This window comes from Barbus barbus (assembly GCF_936440315.1).
Source record: "Barbus barbus genome assembly, chromosome: 29".
Taxonomy (NCBI): Eukaryota; Metazoa; Chordata; class Actinopteri; order Cypriniformes; family Cyprinidae; genus Barbus; species Barbus barbus.
The window spans coordinates 16,713,526-16,736,507 of NC_136757.1; the positions used below are offsets into that span (position 1 = coordinate 16,713,526).

At 37.7% G+C, this 22,982-nt stretch overlaps 2 protein-coding genes and 1 pseudogene across 3 annotated transcripts; 1 reads left to right on the forward strand and 2 right to left on the reverse strand.

Annotated features, from left to right (window-relative positions):
• Positions 1–3,872: 3,872 nt before the first annotated feature.
• Positions 3,873–5,978, reverse strand: LOC306849040 (uncharacterized protein). Its single transcript, XM_079383893.1, has 3 exons — positions 5,731–5,978; positions 5,546–5,609; positions 3,873–4,787 (listed from the first exon to the last, which is right to left on the reverse strand). Exons 1-3 carry the CDS (start codon positions 5,824–5,826, stop codon positions 4,339–4,341), a joined length of 609 nt encoding a protein of 202 aa, XP_079240019.1. The 5' UTR covers positions 5,827–5,978; the 3' UTR covers positions 3,873–4,338.
• Positions 5,979–7,268: 1,290 nt separating this feature from the next.
• LOC306849094 (tRNA (34-2'-O)-methyltransferase regulator WDR6-like) lies at positions 7,269–16,033 on the reverse strand (annotated as a pseudogene). The gene is made up of 8 exons (XR_013786029.1): positions 15,927–16,033; positions 14,270–14,395; positions 12,989–13,954; positions 9,894–11,425; positions 9,473–9,655; positions 9,256–9,372; positions 9,073–9,167; positions 7,269–7,876 (listed from the first exon to the last, which is right to left on the reverse strand). The product of XR_013786029.1 is annotated as a tRNA (34-2'-O)-methyltransferase regulator WDR6-like (transcript).
• Positions 16,034–16,133: 100 nt separating this feature from the next.
• On the forward strand, positions 16,134–21,234 carry LOC306849915 (uncharacterized protein). The gene is made up of 5 exons (XM_079385299.1): positions 16,134–16,381; positions 17,311–17,975; positions 18,057–18,162; positions 18,264–18,325; positions 19,288–21,234. Exons 2-5 carry the CDS (start codon positions 17,667–17,669, stop codon positions 19,819–19,821), a joined length of 1,011 nt encoding a protein of 336 aa, XP_079241425.1. The 5' UTR covers positions 16,134–16,381; positions 17,311–17,666; the 3' UTR covers positions 19,822–21,234.
• Positions 21,235–22,982: the final 1,748 nt, after the last annotated feature.

Genomic DNA, 22,982 nt, shown 5'->3' on the forward strand with positions numbered 1-22,982 from the left:
AAAAGAATAATAAAATTTTACTCAATGAATGGAAAGCAGAGAGCTATAATATAGGTTGTACCTGTTTGAGTGATGTGAAGGTCTGGCCTGCATTGGCGTAGTAAAGTGGATTACAACAGGAAAACACAGTCACTCCAGGGATGTGGTGTGCCTGAACCAACAAACTCAGGGATTTATATTTACATTATATATGTACTAGGAACACATCTACTATCTATGTAATATTAATAAATAATACAATTAATACAATTATCTATAAAATATATAATTGTTAGATATAATTGATATTGATTAATATATTAATAAATTAAGCTTCGCCATCACAGGAATAAATTACATTTCAAAATATATTAAAATAGACCACAGTTATTTTAAATTATCATCATATTTCACAATAACTGTATTTTTGATCAAATAAATGCAGCCCTCTCTTAAAGGGAGTGCTCTTAATTTCAGCTTGTTACCTGCATTAAAGACAACCTGTCCACAGAAGCAATCAGTCAATCAGATTCCAAACTCTCCACCATGGCCAAGACCAAAGAGACTTTAGACAAGATTGTAGACCTACACAAGGCTGGAATGGGCTACAAGACCATCGCCAAGCAGCTTAATTAGTGAGAAGGTGACAACAGTTGGTGCGATTATTTGCAAATGGAAGAAACACAAAATAACTGTCAATCTCCCTCGGACTAGAGCTCCATGCAAGATCTCACCTCGTGGAGTTTCAATGATCATAAGAACAGTGAAGAATCAGCCCAGAACTACACGGGAGGATCTTGTCAATGATCTCAAGGCAGCTGGGACCATAGTCACGAAGAAAACAATTGGTAACACACTACGCCGTGAAGGACTGAAATCCTGCAGCAAGGTCCCCCTGCTCAAGAAAGCACATGTCTGAAGTTTGTCAATGATTCAGAGGAGAACTGGGGGAAAGTGTTGTGGTCGGATGAGACTAAAATCGAGCTCTTTGGCATCAACTCAACTCGCCGTGTTTGGAGGAGGAGGAATGCTACCTATGACCCCAAGAACACCATACCCACCGTCAAACACAGAGGTGGAAACATTATGCTTTGGGGGTGTTTTTCTGCTAAGGGGACAGCACTACTGCATCACATCAAAGGGACGATGGACGGGGCCATGTACCGTCAGGGCCAGGGCATTGAAGCCAGCCAGGGAATTGAAAATGGGTCGTGGATGGGTATTCCAGAATGACAATGACCTAAAACACACGGTCAAGGCAACAAAGGAGTGGCTCAAGAAGAAGCACATTAAGGTCCTGGAGTGGCCTAGCCAGTCTCCAGAACTTACTCCCATAGAAAATCTGTGGAGGGAGCTGAAGGTTCGAGTTGTCAAACGTCAGCCTCGAAACCTTAATGACTTGGAGAGGACCTGCAAAGAGGAGTGGGACAAAATCCCTCCTGAGATGTGTGCAAACCTGGTGGCCAACTACAAGAAACGTCTGACCTCTGTGATTGCCAACAAGGGTTTTTCCACGTCCTTTATAAAATAAAGTTTAAAATATATAATAAATTATATATATATATATATATATATATATATATATATATATATATAATAACAATAAATGAAAGAAATCATTTTAAAAAATGAAGTATAAAATATACTCGCTTTTTATTTTTTATTTTAATGATTTCTTTAATTGTATATGTATTTCATTTATGTATTTCGATCGATGTTGACACCTGCATCAACATAAATTCTTTATACTTTATAATACAGTTGTCATATAGTCATATAGTTGACATATAGTTGTCATATTTTTTATTTTTTTGATGTTTGGCTTAGTGTTATGTTAGAATCATTATTATACTCTTATACCTTTTGTTCTTTAATATTTTGAATTATTTTTAGCTTTATTTTCTGGTTTTCATTTAAATGTTAAGTTTTTAAATTTTATTGTATGCATTTGTAATTTTAATTTAATTTCTTTATTTTTATAATGTGTATAGGTAGTATTTATAAAGTTTTAGTTTTGGATCTGTTTTTAGGTGTTTTAATACTACAATTGATTGCTTCTGTTGTCCTCATTTGTAAGTCGCTTTGGATAAAAGCAATGACTAAATGACTAATGACTAAATGACTAAATAATAAATAAAATAATAATAATATAGCAGTTTGTAGCTCAAATAACACAGAAGAGTGTTTGCAAGTCTTCGACCTTGTGGCAGATGCATGATTCCCAAACTGATTCCTGATGTCAAATCTCCAATAGCATTTTTCCTGAGCGAGTACTGTGGCAGCCATGACAAGACAGGTGCAATAGACAGGAAGCAGCTCTTCAGCCTTGGACCTGAACACCTGAAGCACAACAACAGAGATATATGGGGTCAGCATGTATATTTAGCGTGGACAGTGTTTATTTTACGATCGCAATAATGCTTCTTAAATAAGCTCCCACACTCACCAACGCTTCTCCTTCAGCTTTTCCCAATCTGTCCGATGTGCCTTCCACCTGCGCTGTCCCAGAATATCCAGCTGTGCTTCATTCAAACCATAAACGGGATTGGGATTGAAATTCTCACTCTCTGAACATCTTTGATTTTCCATCTGTAAAAAAAAAGGAGAAAATGTGGATAAAACAGGAATAAGTGTATGATATGATTATGTTTCCCAAATGTGAGGTTGTTGTGACTTGGCTTTGAACTCGGAGCTAACCTTATATTATCTTTTCACAGTAGCTAAACCAATTAAATTGGACATTTATAATTGAATAGAGACAGATTCGTTATTCACTTTTCCTTCCACAGGCTACTAAAGGGTTATTTATTGTCTCAGATGTTCACAAACAACATTTATCAGTGAAGGAAGTCTGTCATTGTCTTCGCTCTGACCAAAGGTTAGAAGACTTTAATCTACCACTCCTGAGAACAGAGATCATATTACACAACATCACATGAGTGACGGCTTGTACTGAACAGACCTGTGTCTATTTTTACTGTAGCACTTTAATAATGTTCTCCAGATAATGATTATGCAGCTTTATTGTAGGAGGCAAATCTGTTTTATCCAATGAGATGATGCGCTCCTTTATAACAAATAATACTAGAAACTGACCTTTGACCCTATATAGTACAAGCTGAAGCTATAGAAGACATACATCAGTCTATATGCAATGTTTTATTTATATATTTATCTGTACATGAATAGAACTCAACACAAGCAGATGGTAAAACACCACAATGTGTTTTCCACTATTTTTGAAATCACATTTAAATGTAATGGGCATCAATTTTCTAACACACAGTAGTACACAGGTTAAAACGTACACCATTTACAACATTTGGTAGGAATGCACTAAATAAAGCATGTAAAACATCTGATCAAGACAAAAGGATTCAGTTTCTTAACTGTGAAAAGACAGCAGCAGCCAAAACTGATGAGCACATCAACGCTTATCTGCATCTGTCAGCACTCATTGATAAGAGCACACGTGAGGACAGGTGACTGCACAGGTGAGTGTGCAATAAAACAGGAAATAAGCTTATCAATTAGTTATCTTACCTTGTGTAGAGAATTCACCAAAATCTGTTACGTGCGTCCAGAGGAAACCACTTTACCATCCCTGTGCACATGACATAAATAGCTCAACAAAACCACAGGCCACCTGTGGGACGTTTCTCAGCTGAATTTCTCTCCTTAAATATTTTTATTGCTTTCTGTTGTTTAAAGGTCAGATTTATAATGTTACCTCATATATAATTCATCACAAATGCTGTCTCCATCCTACATAATAAACACCATGGGTTTTCTCTCCAACTCTGTGTTCCATTGGTTTATATAAGTGTCAAAAGTGCTTAAGATCAGAAGGCAAAAAAGGTTGTACAATATCACACCCACACACACTCTAAATATATATTTAAAAGCCTTTAAAAAAAGTAGCAAACACAACAAACACAAGTTGGGGAATTTCCATTACTTCATTGGTCAGTATATATAGAAAGTTTTTATAACAATGTAAAATGTACATTATATATGTTTTTACATTTTACATAATTACAAAAATGTGTGCAATTTGATAAAAAAAAGTATCACGGTTTGCACAAAAATATTAAGTAAAACTGTTTTCTACACTTATAATAAATGCTTTTTGAGGACCAAATCAGCATATTAGAATGATGTCTGAAGGATCATGTGACACTGAAGACTGGAGTAATGATGGAGTAATCTATCTATCATTAATAAAACAAAAATAAAATTAAGCATATACATGAAACACTGATGTGAAGCCATAGACAATCTGATGTACATGTGCTTACATTGTTTTTCCACATGATGCATTTCTGCCCTAGATGTGAACTCACAATAGCATGTTTTTCCTCAGTACTGAAACTGCCTCAGCAACACAGTGAGATCTCTGAGGCGCTCTGCTCTGCTCCGTGCAGACTGGTGAACCGGCAGCTCAAAAAAAGAAAATGTGAAACTACGAGAAAAGCTAAGATTTGTGACTTGCCTCAGAGGGGGTAAACAGGGAGGTCTAGGGGGGTGTCTTGGTGGGAGCGGCTTGCGTTTTACCCTGGCACTCTGGCCATTCTCAGGTTCAGTCTTTGTGATTTGATGATGGGGTGGTGGGGGTGGACGATCTGGTGCTGTGATTGACCTCGAGTGGGCAAGGGGAAGGGGTGAAACTGGAGGGGGAAAACTGGTAAAGGAGGACTCAGAGTGGGAGGAGCCTTCCCAGGGTGTCATGCTGTCAGGGGCCACAGATGAGATGGGAGGATGGCCGCGTTTCCTCGTTTCGGCCTGAGGAGTGGATAGAGAGGGCCTCGCTAAAAACAGAAGAGATGAAAAATATAAGAATCTGAATTGTTTTGAATCCTGTTTCTGCTATTGATTTAAAACAAAAACTTTAGTTCTCGTTAAAATTTAAGTTATTTTTTTTTTTTTTTACTACATATCTAAACTGTGCCTATTTCTTGTAATTTCAATGCGACTTCATATTTTATTACTGTGATTTTATTTCCGTAACTGGAAATTTATATCTTATAATTGCAATTATTTCTTATAATTGTGACTTTATATCTAACATTTATATCTTTATTTTGTATAGATAAAGACACAGTGGCTCTATATCTTGTATTTGCAAATATTTCTCACAATTGCAACTTTCTTAGATTTGTGACTTTGTATCTTCTATCTTTATAAACATAATCAGTGACCTGTTTCGTTAACTGTTTCTAAATCCCCCAGTAATGAACTTTATCTCACACACATGTTCAGTTCCCATTATTACCTAACATGTCACATTACAAAGACGAATGTTTGGACAATAGCAGTTAATTAATTTAACACCTTCTAAATTTCTATTGTCTATTGATGAGCTCAGGTAACATTGTGTAGACAGGAGGAACAAAGATCAATGTAAACACACAGTTTACATGTCACACATCACATTACTTCACATATAATGAGCCCTTAAGTCCAGTTTAGGAAAACATCTGATTTCCAGTTAAATCAGCTAATATCTGACAACATCTTGTCATATAACAATGCACTATTGATTCCATATAGACTACTATAAAAGCACCTGCAGATTTATCTCTTGATGAACCAATCAGAGGGAGCCTATCCTTCGATATCACTGCATCTTCCTGTATTGTGAAACCACACACATAATTATGACTGTTTAAACAACATATTCTATACTTTTCTGTATCTTCACTTGTATATTCACTCCATTTACTGTAGGTAATTTTTGCGGAACAGCCATACCTTATTTTCAGCCTCCTTTTTCTTTTGTTTTTGAGGCATCTTAGGGTTCTTCTTTCCAGATTCATCCTCTTTAAGCGCTCCCCTAAATCGTGACATCTTTTTTTCCCAAGATCAGGACACACACACTGTGCCTCCTTTCAAACAAAATGACACATCAGCCTCACAACACACAAATTCACACTTTTACTATTGCAGAAAAGTTTTTTATACTCACATTCATTTTTCATCCTCTTCTTTTCACATTTTGTCTCCCCTTTACATCAAATAATAACATTAAAAAATATATATAAATTCTTTCTTTCACATTCTGCAAACCTTAATGAGGCTTTTATATCTGTCTCTCCTTCACATGCTCTTCCTTTCGTCTCTCGCGTTCATTCATTCAGCTGTAGATTAAAGGGGTTGGCCATTGAGCCACTGATGATGATGAACAAAAGGGAACTGGAGAAGGGGGTGAAATATTTATACTTTGTTGCACAGTCAAAGCCCCCCAACACACTGTGTACCCTCTCTCTCTCGCTCTCACTCAACTTGAACGCTCATGACTCTATCTCAAGCCATGAGCCACTCGCACACATACATGTATAAATAGCTGCAAAAAAATTATATTTATAATTATATATATATATAAGTTTACATCTATGCCGGGCACTTCACTATTTGACCCAACTAATTCATTTTATGATTTTTGTTACATTTTTGTTTTGTAAAGAAATGCACAATTACTGTAGATATATTTTATAATAATTTAGATTATTTTTAGCATTTCAAGCACAAGCCTCAGTATTATTTTAGTATTATTTACTATTATCATATTTATTAATATTTTGAATGGGCTTTTATTATGATATTTTCAATTTTAGTTTTAGTAATTTTGTTAAAAAGTTACTTTTTAACAAAAAGTAAAGTCCTTTTGTAATTTTTATTAGTTTTTTATATTTCTACACTGAAAAAAATAATTTAATTTACTAAAAATCTTTAAGGTAAGTGGTTGCAATCAATTTATTTTAGCTACATGCTGAAGGTTAGTCAACTAAATTTGTTTATTTAAATGTAGCTAAAATAAATTGTTTACCTTAAAAAAATTTTTATCATTTTTTTCAGTGTATATAGTTTTACGCTATTTTTATTTCAGTTTTAGTTTAAATCATTTTAGTACTTCAGTTTTTTTTGTTAGCTGCCAGAGCAACATTTACATTTTTCATTGAAGATTTCATCTAATATTCATATTTTATTTTATTTCAGCTTTTTTTTCAATTACCTTAAATTATTAAATGATTTTTCATAGCTTTAATTTTAGTGAACAATAACAACACTGGCCTTACATGATGTCAAAATGTCAAATGTGTTCAAACTTCTGATTGGTTCTGTAGATTTGTATTGACTTTCATTCTTAAGCCATACTGAAAATAAAAATGTCCTCACAAGGTACTTTACCTGACACATAAAAATGGTTACATATTTAAAAAAGATATTTATTTGAAAATCTCAAAGTTTACAACTAAAAATCTTTAGCATCCTAATTAATAAATCACAAATTAAAGACAGTGTTTTGTCCTTGAAACATAATGTGGAAATATCACTTTCTTTCTCTCTTTATTTACTGTCCTGTTAACAGTTTCATGCTGTTCATCCATCTTTCTTTCTGATAACTGAAACAACTGTAAGCCCTGCCCACAAACAACCACCCAGGCTCCTCCCTCTTGTCCAAACCACGCCCACAACCCAGCTGCATCTGCAGTGTGTGAGAACAGCACCTTCAGTGGGCAGAGTCTGTCACTGTTCACACTCCACAAACACAAACGCTGGTCCGGTGAGGTGGACACCAGTAGTGTGGGGCTTAGTAAACATAACCCTGTGAGAGGGGAAGAGTGTGCCAAGGGCACTGACCAATGGGCAAGCAGTTGTAGAGACACGTCTCCATTTACTTCCTTTTTCTGATCTATCTTAATATGCCATAGAGACAGCTGTCCATCATCTCCACCACTGGCCAATGAGATTACATTTTCCTCCATTTGCCTCATTTCTCTCCTAGGTGATATGGTAAGCGTATTGACCCCACTTTGATGGACAGGTATGGAAAAGAACGGGGCTGATGGACCTGAAGCACAGACAGGGTAAATTATTATTAGCATATACACATTTCATTTTAGAGTTCTATAACCAGATTAGAGCCTGATAGCATCCAAAACTGTGGGATCTAGCATTGATTCAGTCAGTTTTTTTATGCTCTTGGGCTTGTAATAAATGAAAAAGTCTTTTATAAATTTTATACAGACATACACACTCCACCTTTAAGTAATATTTTAGACCTTAATAACTGTGGTCTCAATGAGATTTTGTTGTATGAAAAACAACTGCAAGATTCTTAAAGCTGCAGTCCGTACGTTTTGCCTGTTTGTTGCCATCTCTGTTTGAAAACCTGGAATTACAGTTACTTGTGGAATTATCTTGCTTGCGTGGGATGTCCTCTGGCACAGCTCCAGTGCAGATGAATCTAATGTTTTGAGGTGAATGTATGGCAGTCAGTCACGCACCGGCGTGGATGTTTACTGTACTTAAGAATCACAGATTCTAGCCTACATCTTGGAATATATGACCCAAATAAGAATTTTCACCATATATTGTCATCTAAACAAGTAAGTAAAAGTCTGCCACGTTTGTTCTGTCCAACTGAGGAAAAAAGCATTACCATAAATTGCGCTTTCAATGGTGATTTAATCTAAAGATCGGTTAGCTCATATCACATCTAACTGTGCAAATTATTATTGTTATACTTTATTCTCAAATTATTAATGTTAACAACATCAGCATTGTGTGACTATGAGTATAGTGTGTATTAACGTGTAGATTTCAGTTTCTGTACAGTCTAATCTAATTGTCACGCCATTCGTATTTCATATTAAGAAATTCTTCTAACCCAAAAAGCAAATTATGCTCCCTTCAAACTGGTTTTCTTTAAAATACAAATCTTGTGTAAACTCAGTCTATCTGTAATCAGAAGCACATTTGAAACTGGAATATAATTTCATTTCATTCACAAGTGTTTCATAAACACATAATCCTTTCTGGATTACAATCCGCCATCAAAATGATACATTTAATTATTCTAGCTGCTGTGAGAAAAGGCTATAAACGATCTGTCACCTGCAGGATCCTCATGTGCGATAGCCTTGTAGCCGGGACAACTTCTCTATTTTTCCAGACGTGACGTAATGATGCAGTGCCATGCTCGAAATTCTAGAATTTCTTAACTACAGCATAACAAGCACACAGTTATTCAAACATAAAAAAAATCAGGACGTTATTAAGTGTTTATGTTCTGGTGTATGTATGACTCACCCTGCCAGCTGACACTAGCCTTACTGTTCAAAACTGCTGTTAAATCCCACACAGATATACAACCATCTGTGGTGGCACTGAACAGCAACAAAAGCCTGAGAAAGAAAGAGGACAAAGGAAAATAAGTTTAATACATTTTTAAATATGGAATAATTGTTTGATAAATGTACATCATGTCCTTACTTTCTGTCCTGGGAGTCCTCCTGCTTGTAGGTGGCGACGCTGAGCACACACCTCTGATGGTAAAAACACTCCCAAAGCATGTCAACACTCCTACTGCTCTCAGTCACACTGAAAAGCCTACAAATGAAACCAATACATTAATCATAGAATGTTAAAACATAAAACATTGCATGAAACTCTTTTAAATTCATATGTTCATAATTTTTAACCAAGTTACCTTACTGCACCATCGCTACAGCCCAGGGCCAGTAGGACACATTCAGTCCATTTATGCACAACAGCCATAGACATGTACCTGCAAACGTGAGAAAGCATTTGCACATCATAATGTAAAATCATAATGTAATCTTGTAAATTACCCCCTGTACATTGTATTGTCTGTCCTCTGGTGGTTAGAAATCTTTAGCTGCAACCAACCATCGAACAACATTGGACCCAATTGATTTTCATCGTATAGGCAAGAAAAAACAACACTGAAAAATTTTCCAAATGATCTTCTTCTGTGTTCTACAGAAGTCATACAGATTTGGAACATCATCAAGGTGAGTAAATTACAGAATTTTTATTTTTGGGTGAACTATCTCTTTAAGCTAATAGTAGTAGTAGTACATTTTTATTTAATGCCATGTCAGAATCTTAGGCTATTTTCATGGCAAAAACCCTGCTGCTCATCCAAACGAATCAAGAGCCGGTAACACTGCAGCTGGGCACGGCCACCCGCAGAAAACACCAAAGAAGAGACAGAGGATGTATCCGTCTCGTCATCTCCCCCTTTTTCATTAGTTTCTCTTCTTCCGATTGCAGCCAGCGCACGAACATTTGAGATATGGTCCGTTAGAACTGAAAGCACTTTAACAGTTCCACTCTCTGAACTGACAGCGAGTACACCTACTGTGGTATCCTCCCCTCCGGTAACAAAAACTTCCCAAAGTTCTGACAACTGTCCAGTCTTGGTCAGACTACCAAGATGACAAACACAGCTGATGACTCGTCCATGTAACCCCTCTTTCAGTGCGTGTCCATTCACATCGGTTTCTGTGGATGCTAATGAACGTGATGCCATGACGGCTCCGTGCTTGATGAACACAAGGGTACCTTGTCCAAGTGTATGTGCTTGAGGATCTGTGTCAGCGTATATTGGGCGTTTATAGGCCCAGGATCGATGGCCGCCTCCACAGGCAACTGATAAAAGCTTCTCTTGTCTGTGAGGGTCCCATATAATGAAGTGGACCGAGTGGAAGCCAACAATTACAAAGCGAGTTTCGGAAACAGAACTTTCTCTATCCACTCCATGCCTCTGGAGGCCCGCTGAACTCTACGCAACTTCAGGACGTTTTCTTCAACAGTTAGTATTCTTACAGATCCATCTCGACATGTAGTGTAACATAAGTCTTGATACTCACACACAGAAGTCACACCTTGCTTTCCATGTACTCCATAAAGGGTACTGATGGGAGACAGTGGAACACCATGGTCTGTTTGCTTGTTTTCAGTTTCTTGATCTTCTAAGTCCATTCTTCCTTCATTTCTTCTGTCATTCTCTGCTCTTTCAGTGTAGAGCAGTAGTGACCCTCTCCGATCACCACACAGGTACAACCCCTTTCTCTGGGACAAGGTAACTGCAGCAGTCAGCCAGGAACGGAAGAAGAGTTTCCTCTTGCATATGCAAGCCTGATTCATCCTCTGTCACTTTTATTGTCCATCGGTAAACCAGTCCCTCAGAGCCCGATGCAAGAAGACACCAACTCCAGGACCCTTCATACAGTCCTTTGACCCAAAGTACAGAGTGAACTTTATCCTCCCCTGCTCTTAGCAAGACTCCCACACCTGGCTGCCCTGCAAGAAACACCTGGACACCTCCGTTCAGATTACCCACTGCACACACCCACACAATACAATCTGAATTCTGGACTTGGATGCTAGTGATCTCCATCACACAATAGGACTGGAATTCTTTTCCTCCTCGCCAAATGATATCCCAGGTGTCACCCTGACTAAGGCACACCTCTCCTTGATCAGTACAGACCAGAACAGTATTCGATTCACCCTCACCCACTAATCGGACCACTTTAGGACAACCCTGTCCTTTAAACGCCAGATCCAACTGAGTCTCTGCCTGAGTTTCCTCACAGTGTTTCTTCTCCTCTGCCACCCTCCATACAGGTCCTTCTCAAAAAATTTGCATATTGTGATAAAGTTCATTATTTTCTGTAATGTACTGATAAACATTAGACTTTCATATATTTTAGATTCATTACACACAACTGAAGTAGTTCAAGCCTTTTATTGTTTTAATATTGATGATTTTGGCATACAGCTCATGAAAACCCCAAATTCCTATCTCAAAAAATTAGCATATCATGAAAAGGTTCTCTAAACGAGCTATTAACCTAATCATCTGAATCAACTAATTAACTCTAAACACCTGCAAAAGATTCCTGAGGCTTTTAAAAACTCCCAGCCTGGTTCATTACTCAAAACCGCAATCATGGGTAAGACTGCCGACCTGACTGCTGTCCAGAAGGCCATCATTGACACCCTCAAGCAAGAGGGTAAGACACAGAAAGAAATTTCTGAACGAATAGGCTGTTCCCAGAGTGCTGTATCAAGGCACCTCAGTGGGAAGTCTGTGGGAAGGAAAAAGTGTGGCAGAAAACGCAGCACAACGAGAAGAGGTGACCGGACCCTGAGGAAGATTGTGGAGAAGGACCGATTCCAGACCTTGGGGGATCTGCGGAAGCAGTGGACTGAGTCTGGAGAAGAAACATCCAGAGCCACCGTGTACAGGCGTGTGCAGAAAATGGGCTACAGGTGCCGCATTCCCCAGGTCAAGCCACTTTTGAACCAGAAACAGCGGCAGAAGCGCCTGACCTGGGCTACAGAGAAGCAGCACTGGACTGTTGCTCAGTGGTCCAAAGTACTTTTTTCGGATGAAAGCAAATTTTGCATGTCATTCGGAAATCAAGGTGCCAGAGTCTGGAGGAAGACTGGGGAGAGGGAAATGCCAAAATGCCTGAAGTCCAGTGTCAAGTACCCACAGTCAGTGATGGTCTGGGTTGCCATGTCAGCTGCTGGTGTTGGTCCACTGTGTTTTATCAAGGGCAGGGTCAATGCAGCTAGCTATCAGGAGATTTTGGAGCACTTCATGCTTCCATCTGCTGAAAAGCTTTATGGAGATGAAGATTTCATTTTTCAGCACGACCTGGAACCTGCTCACAGTGCCAAAACCACTGGTAAATGGTTTACTGACCATGGTATTACTGTGCTCAATTGGCCTGCCAACTCTCCTGACCTGAACCCCATAGAGAATCTGTGGGATATTGTGAAGAGAAAGTTGAGAGACGCAAGACCCAACACTCTGGATGAGCTTAAGGCCGCTATCGAAGCATCCTGGGCCTCCATAACACCTCAGCAGTGCCACAGGCTGATTGCCTCCATGCCACGCCGCATTGAAGCAGTCATTTCTCCAAAAGGATTCCCGACCAAGTATTGAGCGCATAACTGAACATAATTATTTGAAGGTTGACTTTTTTTGTATTAAAAACACTTTTCTTTTATTGGTCGAATGAAATATGCTAATTTTTTGAGATAGGAATTTTGGGTTTTCATGAGCTGTATGCCAAAATCATCAATATTAAAACAATAAAAGGCTTGAACTACTTCAGTTGTGTGTAATGAATCTAAAATATGTGAAAGTCTAATGTTTATCAGTACATTACAGAAAATAATGAACTTTATCACAATATGCTAATTTATTGAGAAGGGCCTGTACTCTTACCCCACCATCTGCACCTCCAGTAGCCATCCATCCCTCCTTACAGCCTATACTTCCCTTGCTGACAGCCAGAGCCCTCACTCCACCTGACCTATGCGCTCTAAACGTGCGTCCCACCTTTCCTTCACCTCCCCATTCCCAGAGCAGGCACGCTCCATCTTCTCCTGCACTGAATACACGGTTTGGTGCAAGCCTGACACAGAAGACCCGTGCCTGGTGCCCATAAAGCACATGAAGACATGTTGGTGATTCCTCTCCACAGCCTGCATCTCCACCCAACGTGCCGACGCTCCACAAACGAACACTGCGGTCATCTGAGGCAGATGCCAGCCACCCAGATTTCTGAAGGTAGCAAAGGTTGAAAATGACTTCAGTGTGGCCCAACAGGCGTCTCTCAACTTGGGACTGGCCATCAGATTTGGTCCCTGCAGGCCTCCACAGCACAAGCTGATAGAAAACAGTCCCACCTACCAGCACTAAAGAATCCCAATTTGGACCAATCATAAGTGCTGAGTAGAGAAGACATGACTCTAGGCAGGAGTAGAAGGAAAGAACATTACCAAATTCTGCATCTAAAAGCAACACAGCATTGTGAGCCAAGGATATGCCTAACAGTGTGTGTGGTTGTCTTTTCAGCCAATGAATGTCCAGAACCCAGTCTTGAAGCTCCAAGAGTGGACCATCGTCCTCCAGTATTGAAGCTGATGAGACAAACTCCTTTTCCTCCAAAAACAATGATGTCCTCCTTGCCGTTGTCCAAAACAGAACTTTCAGATGAGATTACATTGTTAAACTGTCTCTGTCCAAACTGATGTTTTCTACTAGGTCGTATACCATGGATACGGTAATTATGAAGAACATTTAAGGATGCACGTTCTTTAGGAGATGCCTGAAGACTGTACACAGAGAGGACTGGTCCCTCACCTACAAAATGACACAATTAACAGGAAATAATTTTTCAAATGTATATGAATAGTTTATAAAGATAAATACACAAATACACATTATGGATATTGAGAGACATTTTAGCATTTCCCAAGCACATTTTCCTATTAGTACAAGAAGAAAATTTAGCAGAGGAAGTAAACTCAGATTGTCTTTGCCAGGATACAGAATTCAACAGAAAAAACACCTCAAAAATGGCCCATGAGTCATAGTCTGCCTGCATACTTTAATCCAATACGGATTTTTAGTTTGAGGTTTTGCTACCTGTTCATTAAATGAATGAATGTCAGTCACCTGTCAGCAAGAAATCCTCCCCCAGGAATTCAAGTGCAGTCACTGGAGCAATAAGCACAGTGCTCTTCATCACAGCAGACTCTACAGGAGATGCCATCTCAAGCAGTCTGAACAGCAGGCTGAAGACTTCAGGAGCAGAACAGAAACATTGCAGCATTATTCACTATTGTCAAGTAAATGAAACCGAATTAAATGCATACTGTTTGCAATGGCTTTAACTATCCACTTTTTCCTAACAAGCCTACTGGGGAAAAGTTCCACTCAATAAGACTGAATCTTAATGTTGTGCTACAAATAATTCTTATCCATCAGTTTGACTGAATGATCTGTACATTTTTCTTCATGTTTTATTTTCAGACTGCAGGAGAATAACATAACACTTGGTATTTTAATGTGATATTGTATAACAACAAAATCTATGGCAAGAGCTCTTTTCAGTCCACTGCATTCTCCTCCATCTGATTATTTTCTTTCTTTTTTCCCCTTTCTATTCTGCTTTAACAATATAAAAAAGACAGCATATGCTACAAATTTGTGGTCTGCTCTCCAGATTTAATTTACAGTATATCCCATGAATAATTCACTAGAATGCACAAAAAAAATTTATTTTCTCCACAAATCTTCATGTCTCATTCCAGGTTTGTTTTCCCATGGATGGTTTAAAAAAGTCAATTTTGTCCCCATTTTTCTTCTAATCCCAATTAACAGTGTTTCCTATAATGTTACTAAGGAAGGTAAATGCAATATTTGTTAGCTATCAAAAATATGGAAATATTTTGAAATATTATCACTCAATGTTAATGAGAATGAACATTTTTGTATGTTGCATATAATATATACAGATGTTACCACAGTGATTAGCATCTCCGTAATATTGCTGCAGAAATAATTGCTTTTACACTTTTATATCCTCCTAATTTTCGATACTGGGATTCACTAAGGAACTGTTTGTGAGCTATTCATTTATTAAACATTAAAATGTAAAATTAATCATTTTAAAAGTATCCTAATAAATATATCAAATGCTGTGCACACCTGAATCATTCATATTTAAACTAGAAAAAATATTTTAGAAAAATAATCTCACACACTACTTAAACTTGAATACATTAGTACTGTATTTGATTAAAATATATATTTGAAAAGTATATATTATATTATATAAAATAAACATATTTTGTGATGAAGTGCTAGAAATTAAAAAACAACAATAAAAACAAAAATAATTAAACCTTGACTAAAAAAAGATTATATTTGATTATGTGAATCGATGTCATTTGACAGCTTATATCAGAGAACCATACACGTGTGAATGCATGGTTAAAAAAAATGTCAAAGGAACTTCAAATTAATACGTTTAGGTCAAACAACCTTAATTGTATCATTTAGCCCAGGACTAACCTCACTTAGGTTCCTAACTTTTCTGAGACAATTATAAAATGCCCCAATCTGGTCATTACCTGCTCTAAATACTATTGAAATGACCAGCTTTCCAAAGGGCAAATACTATAAAAGTGTGTTTTTCTACAAAGGATCGACCCATTTACTGAAAGAATGACTGTCAGTCATCATCTGTCAACAGGACAGTTACCATAAAATGCATTTTCTAGAGGGATCTGTCTGCATGTTTGTCCCTGTCTAGTTCAGTTTGACTTACTCTTCCCCTGTAGAGATCGTGTCTTTATTTTGCGAGGAGGTGAAATGTAAAAGTGTCATTGCCAAAACTATCCCAGCATGTTTTGTGCTGCATGCATGTGTTCTCGCTTCCTCGTTGACATCGCGCAGCGTCCAATCGCGCTCTTCAATACTGCACAGACCTCTCCACGCTCGCCGTCAATTGGATGAAAGGAGTCCTGCGCTTTCTACTGTTAAAACGCATTTTGCCTGATGCACAAGCCATATGTATTGAGTGGATCTCATGAGAATGGTATACAAATCATATAATATGCACAAACCAGTGAACTGCCTTTTTTTTTGTTTTTACGCCCGGAGCGTCATTTTGCGCATGTGTCTCCAGTCTGTTGTTTAAATTTCTTACGGACCACTTAAACCCAGGGGGTGGGGACAAAGTGTAATATTTTCGGGATAAAATCGTCAGACTGATGATTGCATGTAAGTAGGGTCAATATAAATAATATAATATCAGTTTGTCTTAAGCTGTTGTGTAAATGCATGAGGGATTCGTTAGGTCTAGCTGTAGTCTTAAATCGCAGCTCAGGTTCACTTCTGTAGTGCGATGCTCGGGTTTAGCGCTGTGGCTAACGAGACCAGCGGATCCATAATAATAGTCATAATAATAAAATGCAGCCTGTTCCACCTGCACCTGAATTATGGGGCGATTTTGAAGGCTTGTTTATTCTTTGTTCATTCTTGCATTTAATAGCGATACGATTCCTAAACGAATTGTTGAGTCTGACCGCTGCAATGAGTCGGTTGAACTAGTTCACAAAAATGGACTGAACGATTCGTTTTCGAAACAACCTGAATGAGCCGAGAAACACGAGTGAGTTGATAATGAAAACATTTGGAGTGAACCGAACATTTTGGACAAATTACTTCAACAACTAAATAGCTGAATTGTTACAAATAAAATTACTTGAACATGTATTTTGACAGTTTTGTCAACATACAAAACAGTTGGTTTTAAAAGAAAGTGCAAAAAAAAAGTCTAACTTTCACCAAGAAATGTAAACGAATGTTATAACGATGTAAATACATATTATATTTACATAATAAATACTTAAAAAAAAATATTAGCTGCATGACTGTAAAACCTGAGACAAATGAAATTACAATAATCGCTTTTATCAACAAAACGACGACGTCAATAGAATAATTGCTGAATTGATTTTTATCAACCGGCTCTTTGAAAGGAACTGTTCAAAAGAACCGATTCTCAGAAATCAATTCGTGGAGCACATAAGGCTTTTTCCCCTGAAGACCAAATGTTTCATTAATTCTTCCAGGATGAGGAGTAGATATTAAGATTCAGAAACCGCAATTATTCCTTTTCGTTTTGTTTTCTGTCTGCTGAATTACAGACTCCACATGTGTACCTGGTGACCCCTTGCACATCAGGTGGATCCCGGATGCATTCCCGTTGAACACTGAAGCAGTTTACCTGTGGCATCCAGAGTTTAACATATCACTGCAACTGAAACTCTGGAAGTGTACTGCACATGACGACACCAAACCAACCTCATCTTCCTGTAATGCTGGAGTGTAAAACTCAAAAACTAACACTGTGATACTGCAAATGCTGCCATGTAAATGTTTTCAAACTAGACTGTTCTGTTGAAAATAAAACTAGTGCGATACTTTGTAGATTTTCTACAAATGAAGTAACACACAGTACCTCAATATAAGCCTTCTTACCAAGTTACACACAAATACACTCATGCTGACCACCATGACGTACCGTATGCCAAACTTTACTCTGGAGCAGAAGCTTTTCCTGCTTCGGAGAATCCATGCGGTGGTGGACACAGTCCAGGACTTTCGGAAAGACACCAACACTACTGTGCACCGGAACGCTGTATGGGCAGAGCTGGCTCAGGCCTTCAATGCGGCGTTCCCGAGTCGACCCCCCAGCAGCATCGGCTCTCTGAAGACGCTGTGGAAACGGCTGAAGGTGGAGTGTCGTGTTGCACTGCAGAAGCGACAAGAACAGCAGGCAGCTGGGCTTCCTGTGTCTGCCCTCACTCAGGTAAATTGAAGTCTTATGTTTCTATAATTGAGTTATATGCTTTGGAAATTCTAGTAACACACAGTGTGTGCTTCTTGTCAGGTGCAGAGAGAAGTGATTGGCCTGGTACCGAACCTCATCTCCTGTCTGGAGGAGGTAGACGGAGATGGCAGCTATGCCTCGGTTAGGGGTAGCTCACCTGGAGCAGGTAGTTAATAGTCATGTCATCTCTATTACAGGATGAAATACTACCACTCTTCCCAGCTGTCAGCTCTGAGGAGATTAATTGAGACATTCTCTCTCTTGTAGTGATGGGGCTTTCAGGCACTAATGGGAGCGAGCATGAAGATGCTGACCACAGTCAAAATGATGTAAGACTGAAATCAGCCTTGAAAGGATTACTAAAGTACCTCTTAAGCTAAACGTTTTCTTTTATATTGCAGATTTTATTATAAAAATATGATTAACTTTCTTACGGCATGGAAAGCGTACTTGCTCGCATTATTTTATAATGTAAAGTGTTAACATTTTACATGCAGTGAACACAGGAAATGTGGTGAAAATGTAATATTAATGTATTTATTCATTTATATATATTATAAATATTAATTTATAATTATATACTTCATACACTACTACATATTCAGAGGTTTTGGATAAGATTTTTTTTGAAGAGATTGACAGTAAAGACATTTATAATAAATAAATAAATGTGGTTTTGTTGAACTTTTTATTCATCAAAGAAGCCTGAAAAAAATGTAACAGTTTCCACAAAAAATATTAAGCTGCACAACTGTTACTAACATTGATACTAATAAGAAATGTTTCTTGAGCATCAAATCAGCATATTAAAATGATTTATGAAAGATCATGTGACACTGAAGTAATACTGTAGCTGCTAAAAATTCAGATTTGCCATCACAGTAATAAATGACATTGTAAACTATTGTAATAATATTTCACAATATTACTATTTTTACTGTATTTTTGCTCAAATAAATGCAGCTTTGATGAACATAAGTGACCTATTAAAAAAAAACATAAAAAATATTATTACCGTAAATAGTTAATTTAGCTTTTTATTATAAAGCTGATATAGACAAATAATTTTATATTATATGTAAATATAACATTTTTAAAAGGGTAATTTTTGTAATATTCTGTGTTCTATACACTAGGCCTATACATTTTCACCAGTGTTGCATTCATTGCAAATCTCCTGTTTACTGCATGTAATGCATGCATGTTATACTCTCAATATAGCATGCCATTTTGAGCCTTATTACATAAATGTACAGCAATTATGATGCTATTAAACTCCTTTTTTTTACAGGAAGTAGACAGCAAGGAGAACTTAGCGATTGAGCTTGGATTGGTCTCACCATCTCAACCACCTGTTAACTCTGGTATTCCTCCTGGCACTGCCTCCTCTCCTCTCCGCTCACATTCAGTCTCTTCCAGGTCCAGCCGTCCCTCCCTCATCTACCCAACCCATGCAGGAAGCACCTCAGGGCTGGGGTCAGGGACTAGGGGTTCAAACTTTGATACCCCACACAGAGAGTCTGTGGTGCCACGTGCTCCTGCCGGAGGGGCAGTTGAGAATTCATTACCTCCAATGGACTCTTATACCTCAAACTCGAAATGGGAGGCACGTCGACAGGAACTGTTTGAGCTGGAGCATCAGCAGACGATGAGTCTGTTACTGCTGCAGCAATGTGTGTGGGAGGAGAAGAGGAAAGCAGTAAGACAAAAAGAGAAGGCAGCACGAGCCAAGAAGAGATATTATCAAGCCAAACTACAGAAGATCGGCGCAGATCCTCCACATTCCAGTAGTGACAGCGAGGATAACAAATATCTACAGACTTGAACTCAGATGTTTATGACGTCTTAGCTATGTTTGCTTTCTTTTTGAAAGTCATTTTTTTATTCTAGCAATGCTGTTTATTTACAAAACAATATATTTTTTATTGTGGACTAAAGTTAATTGGTGTTTAGGAATGTACCATGTGTATCATATGGAGGGGGGAATTCACTCTAGCAGGCTTTGTTCCAATAGCCACTACAAATCTGATTTCCTTTCATACGCTCTCTCTTCAACACTGATGCATCAACTCCATTCAATCAAAAGTGGGATAGTTAAAGGGATAATTCGCCTCAAAATTGAAATTCATAATTTACTCACCCTCATATCGCTCCAAACTGTGTGACTTACTTTAAGTATCTGTGTGAAGTACTTTAAGTATTCCAAATGGGAAATTGGAAAGAAATAGTCGAACACGTCCATTTAGTGCATGATTACAATGGAAAAGCAGTGTAGTGGAATGCAAAAACACGTTCTTTGTGAACGGCCCAAAACCCTTGCACAGTCAGGCCAGAACTGAGCAGTGAGGAGATGTTTAGTCCTGATACTCGTGCTTGATGAGAAGAGGAAATGAACTGAAATGAGATTTCTAATGTTACTGTATAGCATTTTAATTTAATGCTTGTGGATCAAACCAAGGATTGATTAAGGTTCTCCAAGGCCCCTGTTTGATGCTCTATACATTACAAACATTAAAAATTACTGTGGTAAGAAATTACACTGCAAATATGAGGTGAGAAAACATAATTTGAAGATACAACATTGCAACATCCATGTGTGGAAAACATGTCAGGGGTCATTACCAGTCCATAATCTATCCTTGGGTACAACTCATCTGACTGTTTTAGGACAGCGTCTTCAGGACCAACCTTTAGATTCAGTTCACTGTAGCTCATTTATACTATGCAGGTTTTTCAGGTAAATAAGTGCTTCTCTTAAAGTGACTTCCTTCTCATGGAGTGCTTGAAATTAGTTCAGTGTTGTTGATTTACTTGTCTTAGTATACAGTGTTTGGGAACAGAGCCCTTTGTTCTTTTTCAAAATATGAAAACCTTAAAGGTCTAAAATGGAACTTCTGTCATCATTTTCTTACCCTCATTATGTTCCAAACCTTCATGTTCTATGCTGTTTGAAAGTCATACAGGTTTGGAACAACATGAGGGTGAGTAAATGATACTTTCGTTTTAGATGAACAGTCTTTTAAGGAATGTTACAACAGTAGACTGGAAATTGAGTGTGTAAACCAGTGAAACAGAATGTTAGACTGAATTAAACTAGTGAGAACCTTCCACTGTAAGCAGATTTAAAATGTACATTTAGATGTAATTTCATGTGATTTGACTGAAATTCAGAAAAAATGTGTAATGTGATAAACAAGTTAAAAAAATTTAACCATAGAAGTGTTTGTCTTGAATATTCAAAAAACAACAACAAACAAAAAAACATACAGAAGCGTGGTAGCAATAACTCTTTATTGACGCCCAACGGGTCTCACTTTCATCTACTATTGGTAGCAGATTTTTTTCTGAAAACCCCCATAAGTAAAAGGGATACAACATGTCCCACAATAAACATGTTGAGCCATTATACATTCCCCTTTTCTCTCTCCCACCCAATCATTGTCTTCTACCGCTCTCTCTCTCTGATGGACAGAGGACATTTCTTTTCCCAGAATGCATTGTGAACAGAAGAGAAGAAGGACATATCAGACGATACATGTACAAAAGCTTCACACATAAAACATTTGAAACGGATGAAATCTCGCTCTTATAAAAAACAAAACTCCCATACGTACTTCACTCCAGCAACGATTATGGTAGAGAAATTAATTTCAATAAATATTAATAAATTAAATAAATTAATTTAATGTCTGTACAAGATAAAGTTATGCAGTAATAAATAAAATATAAAACCATGAATAGAAAAAGTATTGGAGCACTTTTTGACAGGTAAGAGGTATAAAAGGGATGATATAGGGCACTCTTTTTGGCAAAACTCATGGTAATACTGCAAATGACTAAAGAGATAAAGTCATATGATGAAGCACGATTTCCCTTTTAAACAGGAGCTTGATATTTTGAAATCATCTCACCTTAATGACTGTATTTAGCTCATTTTACTCCACAGAGACAATAATGACTGATATTTAGATATGCTCTCTTTGTTAGAAAAATCAAAGATGGATTAAATATCTTCTCCTGAATAGCGGATTTGGGATCTTTGAGTAACGTTTCCTTAAGCAATCTTTGAATTATGATAATTCTGGATATGAAAGATGTCTTATTCATGTAACTAGCCTACAAGACTTTGTAGCATAATTGATTAAAGGTCTCTTCACACAGCTGCAACAAACTTCAACACATGCTTCAATATTATTTTGGAAAATAAATATTCCAGAAACTGGACAGGCATTTCATACAAGCATGAGTTTGTTGGGGTTTGTTGAAGAAATGTGTTTAGATCAAGCTAAAATCTTCCAATCAAGTCACCTGTCTGAAAACAATCCATTGATTGACAATCATTACGGTCCAAACATATCTTCTGTTTCATAATTCTTTATAATTACAATCACTGTCTCTGGAGTTTCCCACCAATCCCATGTTTGGGCCAATAAGTTCTGCATTTACACGGACCAATCCTTTTCTTCATAGACTCTCTCCCGTCTATCAGTGGGCGTGGCTTGTTGCATAAACACATGTTGGAGTGGAAAGATTGGAGTGGGAATGTTTGGGACTGTTTTGGCTTGGAATGGGTTTGAAAATGTTTTTTTTTCGATCTTACCCACTTAAACACACATCCACACAATCTTCAAAAACATCACTAGAGATTTTTCTTCTTTGATCTTTGATGAAAAAGATACAAAAAGTATAAAAATGTTCTGTACAGTTTTTTTTCTCTCTCTCTTTGTCTCTGACCAGTCCTCTCAGCTGTTGGTCTGAAATCTGAGGTTTGTAGTTTGGATTAATTGAAAATCATAGAAATCATCACCTTCTCTGGTCTGATTTCCTGTCTGTTCTCAGGAGGGTGATATCTCAAGCCCTTGATGAACAACTTCACTCTCACGTCCTACGCTTTTCCCAGGGTGAAGTAGGAGTCCTGAACGCTCCGGTCGGCTATGTCCTGTGATTCTTGAGCCCATCTGCAGAGGTGCATTATGGGACTGCGAA